The sequence below is a fragment of the Primulina eburnea genome, chromosome 2 (assembly GCF_022965805.1).
Source record: "Primulina eburnea isolate SZY01 chromosome 2, ASM2296580v1, whole genome shotgun sequence".
NCBI classification, from domain to species: Eukaryota; Viridiplantae; Streptophyta; class Magnoliopsida; order Lamiales; family Gesneriaceae; genus Primulina; species Primulina eburnea.
Genome location: NC_133102.1, coordinates 42,996,416 through 43,010,923, shown reverse-complemented (window position 1 = coordinate 43,010,923; position 14,508 = coordinate 42,996,416). Strand labels below are relative to the sequence as shown.

General features: G+C 33.0%; 1 protein-coding gene across 1 annotated transcript; it reads right to left on the bottom strand.

Annotated features, from left to right (window-relative positions):
• Nucleotides 1-6,871: 6,871 nt before the first annotated feature.
• LOC140824743 (protein SOSEKI 1-like) lies at nt 6,872-9,069 on the bottom strand. Its single transcript, XM_073186290.1, has 6 exons — nt 8,718-9,069; nt 8,561-8,630; nt 8,332-8,453; nt 7,497-8,109; nt 7,284-7,385; nt 6,872-7,183 (listed from the first exon to the last, which is right to left on the bottom strand). Exons 1-6 carry the CDS (start codon nt 8,845-8,847, stop codon nt 7,012-7,014), a joined length of 1,209 nt encoding a protein of 402 aa, XP_073042391.1. The 5' UTR covers nt 8,848-9,069; the 3' UTR covers nt 6,872-7,011.
• Nucleotides 9,070-14,508: the final 5,439 nt, after the last annotated feature.

The following is a 14,508-nucleotide window of genomic DNA, read 5'->3' as shown; positions in this document are numbered from 1 at the left end:
CAAGAAATTCACAGCTTTCTCCACACCTCAAGGACATTATATTTGGGAAGTGTTACCAATGGGATTGGCTAATTCACCCTAGATATTTCAAAGGAAAATGGATAATCTTTTCAAAGATTATTTCAAGTTTATGTTTGTTTACATCGACGATGTTTTAATAGCATCTAGAGATATGAATGAACATGTTAAACATTTGGAGATTTTCTCTAATGTTTGCAAGAAAGAAGGACTGGTTTTATCTGAAAAGAAAGCAGTCATTGCTACAAGAAAGATTGAATTCCTTGGAATTGAAATCGATGAGTCAGGCATAATTCTGCAAGAACACATAGTAGAAAAGGTGCAGAATTTTCCAGAAAATCTCAAAGATAAGAAGCAACTTCAAAGTTTCTTAGGAGTTGTTAATTTTGCTGGGATGTTTATCAAAAACCTAGCAAAACACAGGAAGGTGTTCAGTCCATTGTTGAAAAAAGATGCTAGATTTATTTCGACAGAAGAACACACAAAAGGTCTTATCTATTTAAAGGAAGTTTGCAAAAATCTTCCAAAAATGGCTATTCCTCAAGATGATGATCTGGTATTATATACTGATGCCAGTGATCATTGGTGGGCAGCAGTTCTTACTAAGCTCACACCAGATGGAGAACAACCATGCAGATATTGTAGTGGGTTATTCTCAGATGCAGAAGCCATAAGATGGCATATCAACGAAAAGGAATTTTATGCAGTAAAGAGGGCTTTTGAAAAATGGCCATTATTTCTACTTGCAAAGAAATTCAGTTTGAAAGTTGATAACACACAAGTTAAAGCTTTTTTAAGGAATAGAATTGAGTCTAAACCTAAGAAGGCTAGATTATTACGATGGCAAGCACTATGTCAGAATTATATTTTTGATATTGTGATAATTAAATCTCATGAAAATATTCTTGCAGATTTTTTAACAAGAGATGGACAGCATTGACATAGATGCTATTATCAAGATGCAGAGGCATTTGAGGGAACACCTTGAAATGCTTCAAACCGAGTTTAACAAGTTGGCCGTTAACGCAGAAGTTGCGGGAAGGCTACAACAGGCTGATAAGAGAATTGTCTCTGATCGAATTACAGGGTGTTTACAGCATATACTCAATTATGGTCTGTAATGCAAAGGCCTATCCTCCAAGGCATTGAGAAGCCACTGGTTTCCCAAATGGAGAGTTTTCGAGTACAGGACTCTATACCTGTAGCGGGGGATTCAAATACCCCTTGCACAAGTGTTAAGTCGGGATCATCACCAGATGAGTCCGCTGAAACAAAAATTGAGACTCCTGATCCTTATCTTGAGTCTTCAAGTCAACCCTTCACCTCGGGGATTGAAGAGGGAGAGATCAACCTTAGGCCTCGTATTGACAAAGGCAAAACTAAGGTTGATACTAATGAAAGTGTAATTTCTCCATTTCAGATTTATCAGCAGAATTGGGAGAAATTGAAAACACGTATTGGCATTAACCCAGCTACAAACAGGGTTGATGTTTCAGGAAAATATCCCAGGGTATGGATGAAACAAAATTCATATCCAAAGGAGGTCAAGGCATGGTATGAATTCGGGGCTCTTGCCTCAGTTTATACTACATCACCCAGCTTTCCAGAAATTTCAGGTCTACCGAAATGGATCCAGGAAGCTGTTCACGAGACTTGGGCGAATAATGATTATTTGTCCAGAGGAGATGTTCTGGAGTTATATTTTTTTAGTGCATCACCAGAACCAGCAGGAAAAGGTTCTCATGAAGCCTTTCATTTCATCAAGCTAAGGAGGCCGGATACAAATGTCCAAAAATTTATCAAGGATCCTCCAATAGAAGAAACACCCCTGGTTGCTTCAATCACTGAAGATGATATGTCTACCAGAAGAGCTTGGGGTTTATGGGTCTGTCTCACTGAGATGGATAAAGTCAAGTTTCCGTTCAAATTTTATAATCATTCAGTGAACAGATCATTCCTGTTGAATACCATGACAGGAAAAACAACAAGTTTTGCAGAAGATCTATTCGAGAAAAAGAGAAATCTTTTGTGGAACAGCAAGCTGCCGGCTAGTAAAGAGACTCGCCGAAAATTCTGTAATATGGCACATATAGGAAGATGGTCTGAAAACATCTGTCCAGAATGCCAAAACCAGAAGGAACCGGAATTCGGTAAAGTATTCAAACCGAGATCTGATCGGAAACACTTTACCGATACAAGTACAAGTGGGGATGGACCACATTCACGTTTTCCTCGAGGAAACCGAAAGCCAAAGATTCCTCGACAAAGTTAAAAGGAACATGTGAGTGGAATTCAAGGACCACCAATAATCGGTGGAAAAAGAAAAGGACCACCAATAATCGGTGGAAAATGACAAAGGACATTGGATGCCTTATCTTTAAAGATAAGGAAAATCTAATAAAAAGACGAGAAACTGGACCCAAATAAATCTATAAATAAGACCAAATGGGAACCAGTAACTCACACCAGACTTAAACCAAACTTGGAAACAAAATGTATTTTGCATATCTCAGAGTTTCCAGGAAAAGGATTAAGGGAACAAGAAAAGAGCTAAAAAATTTCAAAGAATATCATAAGAAGCTCGAAGAAACAGGAAAAGAAATACAAGCTGATCTGATCCAAGTGCATATAAACTATTTATGCAGACAGATAAAATTACAAGAAATGACTGTTTCTAGATTAATAATCTAGAAGAAGACAAATCAAGAAAGATGGAGGGACCATCTTAAAGGACCACTCAACCACCGCAGGGTCCATATCCAAGCTGTAAAGGCTTATGAAGATTTGAAGTCCGAATTTCAAATCCGAAGGAGCCTTCTATAAATAAGGATGTAGAAGGAAGATGAAGGCATCGATCAACCTCTTCGTTTTTCTTCTAAATCATTTGTAATATTATTTTCTTTCAAGTTCATGTGTGCAGTGAGTTCAGCTACTATTAGTAGCTAAACAAGTTTCTCCTCCTCTACAGGAGGTTACTATGTAATAAATAAATGTTTGTGTTTGAATAAAAAGAGATCTTTGCTCTTAGCCCCTCTCATGTATTATTTTCAAAATTTTATTTTAGACTGTACACTCTAAGGTAGGAAACGAATTAGAGTTGTGCCAAGTGCTGCTGAAGGAATCTGCGTCTGTAACCATCGGTTGCGATCGTGTGGTTGGACTGTGAGGAGCAGTTCGTAAAATACGGTGGATATAACCCGGCGGTACTCCGGTCAAAAAGGTATAAAATTTAATTTATTTTACGTAAGCATGATGGGCCATTATTTATTAAAGAAAATTCCATTATTTTAATTTAAGGGTGAGGGGTAATTTTGGCAATGAATACATAGGAGGGAGTAAGGATAAAGTGGTTGGTCAAACGGAGAGTGATTGCCAATTCTCCCTACATATGTTTAATGTCACGTCAGCATAACAGAAATTAGAAACACTGGTGAATAGCTAAGATGAACGAGCTATGATTTCAGCGAGATATGAATAAATTTGATCAATGCGAATCTCTTAATTCTGGAGAAATAGTTACGACTATTCAATCCATTGATATGCATGTGGAGGGTCATGCATCTAGATCTAATGTCCATCGCACTCGGTGTAACATAGATTTTTTTCGACCCAAACTATGCTACATCGGGTAAGCAAAGATCTTAGGCCAATCATTCGTTACAGGGTGACCTTTTAATGGATCGTGTTAAATTTTTGAATCCTCGACTATGATATGATATGCATTATTTTCGATAATAACCATGCAAAAATCTAATCCCTTAATAGGCATGTGGCCTAGCATTTTGAATCTACTTTGAGTCTAGTTCTACTTTTGAATTTGTTTAATATGGTGAGGTTAGGTTACATCAAAAGTTCTACTTTCGGTGTGTTTGTATAAGAATGTACATGGATACTACCATTTTCAGAGCAAGACTTGCAACTATTTCATGTTTCCATGTGTTGAAATATTAGGCAACTATGCAGATTCCGACACCAAGCTAAGTGTCACATAATTTAATATGAAATTAACTGGATTTATGATGGCCATTACCGTCATTGAACAGTCTAGAACTATCAAAACGAGCCTGTTCCCTCTTAAGTCATAACCCCCCTCCAAATGGGGTTGGACTAGTTGGAAAATCCTCGACACAACCCAACTCGTCTCGAGATGCGAGTAAAACCGGTCAATCCATTAAAAACGGGGGAAAACAAGTAATCAAATGACTCAAGAATCAATATCATTTACATAAGAATCAATTCTACTGATATTCACAATAAAAAATAATACTTTTAGCATATGGATGACCCAAATAAGAGATCTGTTTCAAAAAATATGACCCGTGAGACCGTCTCACATAAGTTTTGGTCTTTTGAATAATAGATTTTTGCAGAGATGACATATTTTTATCTACTTGTATAAAATTACAGAGTTGTGACATAAGAAATTTCGATAAATTCTTGTGGATTTATTTTGGAAGATTTATATCAGAATTCAATGGATTTTATATATGATAAATAATATTTATTCTTGTAAATAAAAATAATTAAAAATACTATTTAGTACTGTGTAAATATAAATTATGAGATAAAATAAAATATGAAAATAAATACTAGATAAATAAATAGTTGGACGCACAGCCTTATCATATAGGTATGAGTACGAAGTGGATGTTACAAAAGGACATAAAAAAACAAATAAAACACTTTGCTTGCATGCATGGAATAAATAAATATACTTTAGTTAAAGTTATCATATTCGGCCTTTCAATCGAGTTTAGTAAGGACAAAAACTTGTGTGAGACGGTCTCACGGGTCGTATTTTGTGAGACGAATCTCTTATTTGGATCATCCATGAAAAAATATTAATTTTTATGCTAAGAGTATTATTTTTTTATTGTGAATATCGGTAGATTTGACCCGTCTAACAGATAAAGATTTGTGAGACCATCTCACTAGAGACTTACACACATAAAATATATGTTTTCTTTGACATATTTGTTACGATGCAAATATGAGAAAAAAAATTCCTTTTGCCGGATCTTGTTGAGCTTCTTTTCAAATTTTTTAAGGTTGGCACTTGGCAATTAGGATTTGACCATAAGGAGAATTTTGTGTCATCTTTATCTATACATTTTCAAAAATTTCAAATTTTAGCTAAATACTTTTGTGTATGCCACAATCACCAATTTGTCTTTCGATTAGCTCGGTTTGTATACTACTTGATGTCTCTAATTTTCTTCTCATCCCACCTCCTGTCTTGGTTAAAGACATATAAAGTGAGGAACAACTCGTTTTCTAGTGAAATGTCATGTCTAAGCTCGATTTTATGATTTTGCTTTAAAAAATGTACGATTTTTCTATAAAATTGTATGGATTTTAAGAAGTGAAGTAAATATACGATATTCTATTAGTTGTGTAATTTTGAACTAATTTTAATATTGATATTGTCGTATAGGAGTTATCTATCGTATGTGATTTTATTATGTTGATACTGCAGAATCCGTCTAGCGGCACCTAACTACATATTACTGTTTGACGAATAACAAAGGCAAATCCATTTCATCATCCCATTTAACACTTTATGGAGACTATATATACAAATTTGAAGATGAAAAACGATGGCAGCAAGTGCAATGAAACCCTGCACTTTTTTCATTAACATAGAACAAATATGCATTTGGATAAGTGAACAGATTAACCCAAGACCAGAAGACGACGGTGACGGAAGTGGCGGTCGGCGGTGACCATTGCCGGAGTGGTAAAAATGGACAAAATTCAGCTCCCCATTCCAACCTATTTCCGAGGTCCCTGGATTATGTGAGGAAATTGGTTAGGGGTGCCATGATTTTCTAATTTTGAGGTTATCATGTTGTTTCAAATTTTTTTGTTGGAAAACTACGTGATTTTATGAGAATTTAGGTTAATTATTTTATGTTATTTCAATGATATAGAAAATTGTTCAATTTTTTTTAGGTGATAATTTCCTGACCAAAATATTTTATTAAACGAAAATATTTGTTCTTGAATGACGGTCAGCCGATTAGACATGTGGGCAACTATTTATTAAATTCAATATAAAATCTCATAAGATAACAATAAAATCTTACTATATAATTATTGTAAATATCGCTGTACGATACAATTGTATCTTTAACATTATATATTTATTTACTAAAGGCTTATGTTATTAATGAAACCATATAGTATGGAAAATACATAAGGATATTTTTTAAAAAAATCTAAATATCCAAAATTTTATGAATAAATTATATGTATGTGCGTAGATTAATTTTATTTATAATCTTGTACTAATATTATGGTTGAGCTTCTTTGAAAAACTAATGGTGTCATTATATGATTTTTTTTTCAACGGAATAATGTAATTCTTTTAGCAAATATAAGATTTATATCCAACTCATTTACTAAATCTTTATCTCTAGAAAATATTTTTTCAGTGGCAATAATTTTATTTGTAACAATTATTTTGTTATAGACAGGAGTATTTTATGCTATATTTGGAGTGTTTATCACCCTACAATGTGGTCACATATTATCTTTTAGATCATCAACATATTTATCAACTCCCATGAAAATGTAAGAGACACACATTATTCAATGATATTAGAATACGAGGTTAAACACTCTCGGTGTAGTATAAACTAACATTGTCAGAAATCTTAAGTTCAGATTGATGAATTCCAATATATTCAAATATATTTTTGTAGTTTCAAACAAGAAAGAAAATAAACTTCAAATTCAATTTTTTTATGTGTATATAATATTTCATATTATGAAATTATTTGAAATTCATCGTACTTTAAATAAGTAACATATGAATTTAAAATTTCATCTATCGTTACGTTTTAGATTTTAAATCTTTCATCCAAATGCAAACTAAATTTACTAATGCGATATATAAAGTGGTAAGAAGGAATTGGCACTGCATACCTATAAACCTTAGAAAGCTCAAACTATGATTTCTTATCATTAAAGTCACTAAATTAATGCTTCTAACTATGAATGTGTAAGAAAATAACCCGAAACCGAATCTTCGTTTCGATGATCTGCGGATGATTTATGTCCTACGTTCTTAGCAACAGAGACATTCTTGGCTAAGGCTTTCATTCCTTTGCAGGATTTCATATGTGCATGTAATTTCTCCGGGTTGAATGGCTTACCACATTGCCTGTCATCACAACATTACGAATCGTGAGGCGAATATATGTAACACGATCTATATATTGCGTTCTGTTATGTATGAAAAAAGCGATAGCTCGCTAGCTTACGAGCAATTTGGACCATATATTGGCTTGTAGGCAGCAGCAGAAGACCTGCTCTGGCCTTTGGATTCTTCCTTGTCCTCTGTGGAATCCTTCACTCCGTTGTTCCTATTGTCCCCGGCCCACAAAAAATGGTGAATGGTCGTTCCATGTGGTAAAATTTGTATATGATCAGAATGAACACGTTGTTTGTCTAGTGTCATTTTAGAGATAAGGTACCTGCCACTCCATTGTTGTTGATGCCAAGGGGTGTTATAGATCCTATGAGGTGCTCCGATCTTCCGGTCCCCTTTGCGTGTTTCTGTTGATTGAACGTTTTTGTCATCCGTAGAACAGATGTTAAAGAAAGGTCTATGGTTCTTATTGATTGTCACCGTCGCTGAATCGTCTGTATTGATTGCACCACACGACATCATGTTCCGGAACATATTGCTAGATATCCCGTGTGAACAGTTCTTGTTTTTGCTGAAATTTGGCTTCACTGATGCAGCATTGGATGAAGCAGCATGTTTGGTGATCTTCTCATCAATCTTGACTTTGTTCTTCTTCTTCTTCTTCTTAGGATGATCGATTATCCCATCGCGAGACGGTTTTTCGTCTAGCTTTTCTTGTTTGATTCCATCCGTATTATTAATGATGCTCTTCCGTGTTTCAAGATTGAGGGAATCATCTGTCAATGTGGATGCTTCCGAGCCAAAAACTGGATATTCCTTTTCAATCTCCGAGGTCGAGATATGTGTAAAGGGATGACTTTGATTGTGATATTCAGGTGTGGCCTTTTGATCTTCGTCGAGGCACGATCCTTCTTTTTCTATCGAAACTTTTGAAACACCTGCCAAGAAAAAGGTTAAATCCAGGCCATACATATGTATACAGGTCCCTGTATATTTTATACAGAACTCTAATAATAAGTGCATGATCCAACTATTACACTACATGAGCTGTTTTCTTGCCCATTATAACACAGCCTTAACCCCCCATCAACATGACATTCATTGGATTAATCTTTCGTCGATGCCGAAAACCGATTTGATCATACAAATTCCATTTTTACCAGTATTATTTATGGCAGATGCAATCTCTGATCCTTTGAGGACATATTCATTATCTGATATTGGAGTGATTAAATGATCATCATCCTGTAAATCTTGCCACACATACCCCGTTCTATACTTCCTGTAAACGAAAAACGACGAAAAGGATGAATGACATAGAGACTCGAATTACATCAGCAATAGTCCTTGATGATCAAGAGATGCATGCATAGTCCATAGAGACATTACCTCTTGTATGACCAAGAATACGATTCGGGCATGTCGTTGCCTCGCAGTTCTCTCAACCATCTTTTGATATCTAGTCCATACAATTACATATTATCAACATATTTCGTGTTTTTCGTGCATAGAAACATGACGATTTCGTCCATCAAAATACACTAACCTCGTAATCTCACGCCATTTCGGCAAAGATGAACAACTCGAATGAGATGAGGGTGTTCGATTCCGCCCTTCTGACTAAGGAAGTACACAATGTGAAGTCTCCTCATTTCTGCACCACTCTTTGCCTCCATCGATCTTCTGTAAAACAAACTTTGCACTAGTTACTTATGGAGAATGATACCCGAGCACTCGGCCCTTTGAATGCTGTCTTGAAAGCTACCAAATAGAGCGTAGAATTCGATTATTTTTAACGAATGAATGTGCAGTAAAACGGATATAAATAAGAACAAAAAGATCAATCCAAGAAACAAGCTTCTTTGTTCTATGCTGCCGGCTTGCATCTCTATCATTTATGCCGCCCTCAACAATATATATATATATATGTGTGTGTGTGTGTGTGTGTATGTGTGGTAGGGAAAAACACACATTAAAAGTGGAAAGTATGTGAATAGCTTAGGCTATAAAAAGGGAGAACTTGGTCTCCCGCAAGAAGCTGTAATTGATCTGATTTACCGCGATATTGTGAAATATTGTATGATTGTGTGTCGAATATGGTTGTGTAAGTTAGCATGTATGTAGCCAAAAAATACTACTACTCAAATTTAGAGTACAAAATACAACTGGTTCGTAAGCGTAAGATTCGTAGACTTCAACTTGATATGTTTAGTAGAGTGATCGAACCGTTGTGCTTGAACTGTTGTGCGGTTTAAAAGATTTGAGTTGCACCATTACCATTAGCTATAGCTTTTGGTAAAGCGGCAAGCGCTCGATCCTACAATTGGTATCAGAGCCAAGGTCACGAGTTCGATTCTCATTGATTACAAGGAGTGCAATTATTGGGAGGGAGATTGTTGGGTGCAATAATTGTCTTTGCTTGGTAAAGCGACCGAACCGTGGTGCTTGAGCTGCTGTACGGTTTAAAAAATTTGAGTCGCATCATTACCACTAACTATAACTTTTGGTAAAGCGACAAACGTTCAATCCTACGTAAACTATAAAATATATTTATTTATTTATATGCGTGCAAATGTCGTCAGTCATATAACATTTGATAAATAACTCTATATAATAACACAAGGAGAAGAGCATAATTAAAAACAATATTAAAGTATTTTCATATACGAGTTTATGTCAAAAATATTTTTTTTATAACATATATAAAATAAGTTGACTCATCTCACGAATATATATAGATATGTGAAACTGTTGTACATGAGACGTATATACTCTACGAATTATTAATTAATTTTGTTTAATTTCATTATATGTATATGGATGATTTATTTTCAATTTCAAATTTTAATATATTTTCGTTACATTACTAAATAGAAATGTAACGAAAATATATTATATATGTTTGTACGTATTATCTAGAAATATTATGATCAGTATTTTTCTCTACATATAATCATCTTGATATCGTTTTTTCAAGAATTATAAAAATAAACTAAAATTATTTTATGAAATAAATGAAGTGATTTCTTTGGGAAAAAAATTACTTACATTAATAACTACTGTCACAATCCGACTTATCTGAAATTGACAGATGATGAAGGAGAAGTAGGGTAGATAGATAGACCATTGAAATCTTACACAAATATGGCTAAGGATTAGACAAAAACTTGTGTGAGACGATCTTACGGGTCGTATTTTGTGAGACGGATCTCTTATTTGGGTCATCCATGAAAAAGTATTACTTTTATTGTGAATATCGACAGGGTTGACCCGTCTCACAGATAAAGATTCGTGAGACCGTCTTACAAGAGACCTACTTTAAAGATTATATTTTAGATCTTGTTTTAAGAGATGAGTGAATCTCATATGAGACCGTCTCACGGATCTTAATCTGTAAGACGGGTCAACCCTATCAATATTCATAATAAAAATAATACTTTTAGCATAAAAAGTAATATTTTTTCATTAATGAAACAAATAATAAACACGTCTCACAAATACGATCCGTGAAACCGTCCACACAAGTTTTTGCCATAAGAGATTGCATGTAGGAAAATCACTATCAAATTTATATAAATCATAGTTAAATTTAAAAGAAAGTTGAGATGGAAATATAGACAAATATAAGAAGAAATTCGACACCATTTTTTGTACATAAAAATAAATACAGATTTTTAAAAACACAATGGATAAAAATAAATACACAGATTTATAAAAACATAATACGAAACCGTATTAGTTTTGACAAAAAAATCGGTTTATATGCATGGGTATAAACTAAGGCTGTGAAAAATTTATCGATAAAAATTAACATTTAAATTCAAAGTAATTCTGAACTTAGAAAGAAGTAATTCTTCACAACAAAATTATATGCAAGTGTTATATTTCTAAAAATAATTTATATAGATATTATTTAAATAGTTATTTTTAACAAAAAAAATATTCAACAGCTATATATATATATATATATATATGCATGGTTGCTTGTATAATTAATATGCTGACCTCTTCATCGTGCGGTGATACTTTTCAAAAGCCCTGTCTTCCATGGATTCCGAAGCTGATCAAGAAACACTGAGAAAATATTACATGCATGAATTCGTATGTGTGTGTAATCGAAATTTCGGATAGATTCAGATGATCACTTACTATATTTTCAAATCATATTGAAAAAAAATGATTCGAGTCGGAGAAAAAACATATATAATATGAATTCTGATGATTAATACAATACATAGTTAAATGATTCTTACGTTTGTTTAATGATCTGCCTTCTTCAAACAGAGAAGGGAACAATTAATATAGCTGATATAAAAACTGTGAATATTCTTACACACACGCCTATATATATATATATATATATATATATATATATATATATATATATAGTCAAACTGAGGTTAAAATATTTCTAATAATCACTTAAATAATAATCGTCTCGCAGTTTTTGGTGACGAAAATAAAGTTCGCATGATCAATATGCTCAGCTATATTTTTTGTTAATCGATAGCATAGTGATCGATCTATTAAATTTTCTTGTAAATACAGTTAATCGGAGATAAATGATCTTCATTAAGTACTTTAACTCGAAGAAAATCCAATCTTTTGCAATTGAACTTAGGTAGTGTTTGCAATAACTTATTTTAAGTTATTTCAAACTTCTAACTAATGAAATAGTGGAAATTGTATGAAGAAGCTTAGAAGTACTTAAAATTAAGCTCTTGCAAACATTATCTTGATATGTTTAACTAAATAGTATAATTTTCCGGACCCTCTCGAAATTACGCTTGATGTGCGTATTTCTTGGAAATTACTTCAAGTTCGGCCTGTGCGGGTGTGTGTATATATTATATGTGTGTGTGTGGGTAGAACGTGAAGCATGAAAAGGATTAGATAAGTAGAGAAATTATATTAAAGTGGATGCTTAGTTCCGTACGCACATATTACCTATATTTGTATGTTCTTAGATTTGAAGTTTTGGTCAAGAAAATTGTTTTATACGACCTAACGGAGAAGTGACGCTAAAATGATTGATATTAGTATTACCTTTCAATGACTTCCATATTCCAAAGATTTTAAGGGGGCGTTTGGTTCGTCGGATAGTCAAGCGTTTGGTACGATTTTTATTTAACCAACTCAATCCCCCCTATAAATGATTAGGTTGTATAAAGTGTGATAAAATAATCATTCATCACCTCGTAGGATTATTTATCCAACTCTTAATCCATCATATTTTTTCAATTTTACCCTTCTCTTATATCCAAACTCACCGCCACGACCGACCGCCGCCGCCTACTGCCGGCCGACCGTCGAAATACCGCAGCCGCCGCAGTTCGACCGCTGCAGCTGGCCGGCCGACCACTGCCTCCGCCGACCGCAAAATTGATGCCGTCGGAGTAAAGAAGGGAAAAAAAAAAGAAAAAGGGCAATTTTGTCATTTTATAAAAATTCAAAATTATCCCACATTTAGAAATCATACCAAATATAATACAATTTTACATTATATATTATATTTTTTTATCACAATCATTTCTTTTATCATTTGCATACCAATCATTAGTTTATTTTATCCTCCAAACCAAACGTAGCCTGAGTTTAATTAAATTTTTCTAAGATTCTCTCAACTAGGGATGGTAATTTTCTCCGAACCTAATGGAGAATCCGATATTTTCGACCCGAGTAAAGGAGAATATGGAGAAAAAAAATTTACTCAATTAAATAAATGAATAATCAGATATGAAAATTTTTGGGTTTGTGGATGTAGGCGGATTAGTAATATTATATTCATACCCGACTCGAGTACACAATTGTATATAAATTATTTATATTATTTTGTTATTTCTTATATGATGTTTATTTTGTTATTTTTATCTTTATTTTTTTCTTATTATTCTCGTAAGAATTTGGTAAACAAGCATAATTTTTTATCAAAGTAATTCAAATAAAAAAAGGTCATTGTAGGTAGTAATAGAATATTTAAGTAGAGTATAAATACTCAGTCTGGACTGGCCAGTCATCTGACTGACGGGATAAGGATGAAAGTTGAATATATGATGGGGATGAGGATGAGGGTAGATACAATAAATGAGGCATAGAGTCCTACCCGAATCCGACTTATTGCAACCCCTACTCTATATCATGCTATATCAATCGTTTTTCACAAAAAAATATTTTTATTTATGAAAACACAAATTTAATATGGGTATAATTTTATCAAAAAATTTTAAAAACAATCCAATTTTATGGGAAAAAATCATTTGGAGTAACATTTCCTATAACAGCCACATTTAGAAATTTTATGAGTGTGACATGTAAGTTTATCTGATTGTGATTCTAGTTCTTTAAGAAGTTTCATTCTTATTAATATAATAATTTTCTTTATTCTTTAATTTTAATCACTTTTTCGCTAGACTAAAAAATTATAAAAAAAAATACGATTCGTGAGACTGTCTCAAACAAGTTTTTGACTTAGAGAAATATAAGACTTCTCGCAAGAATTTTAATATTTTACGTAAGTTCCCATCAACTAATGAACTAATTATTTCGAGTTTAATTTATTGAGGTGAAATGTCGCTAATCACCTTTTATTTTCAATTGAATATAATAAAGCTTAGTTGAATTTGTACGTTTATTTGTGTGTTTGTGTTATATATAGTGAATTCTACCAAATATTAAATATATATATGGTTGATAACAACAAAGTAACAGCCTTGTGATTAATAAATATTAGTATCTTATGGCACGCATGAATACGTATATACGTATCAAAATTTTCGTGTTAAGTTAATTTTGTCTAAAAATTTTAGAAATTAAATAAAAATATATAAGAGTACGTTTATTGTGAGACAGTCTCACGCTTTATCTGTGAGACGGATCAAATTTATCAATACTCATAATAAAAAGTAATACTTTTCATGGATGACTCAACTAAGAGATCAGTCTCACAAAATACGACCCGTGGAACCGTCTCAAGTTTTTACAAAATTATATAGATTACTTTTATAATTTTTTTATGGAGTAAAATTATATTGGAATACTTTTTCATGGACTGTTATTTTGTTTTTTTATTTCATTATATTTTATTTTATTTTAAAATAAAGGTATTGGAGAGGCTAGTTTTTCTCGGGGGAGAAAACTCCTTTTAGAGCAAAATTTTAACGCGATACTTTTGAATTATATATTCCAATTATTTTTCTTGAAAGAACTAATAACTTTGTCTTTGAATAAAAAAAAAATTCCTTTCTTGCATGAAGTTGAACTTTGTATAATCAATGAAATTTCCAATTTGAGCTTGAGTTAAAATATACATTTCCCAAATGTACATTTGATAAAGAGTA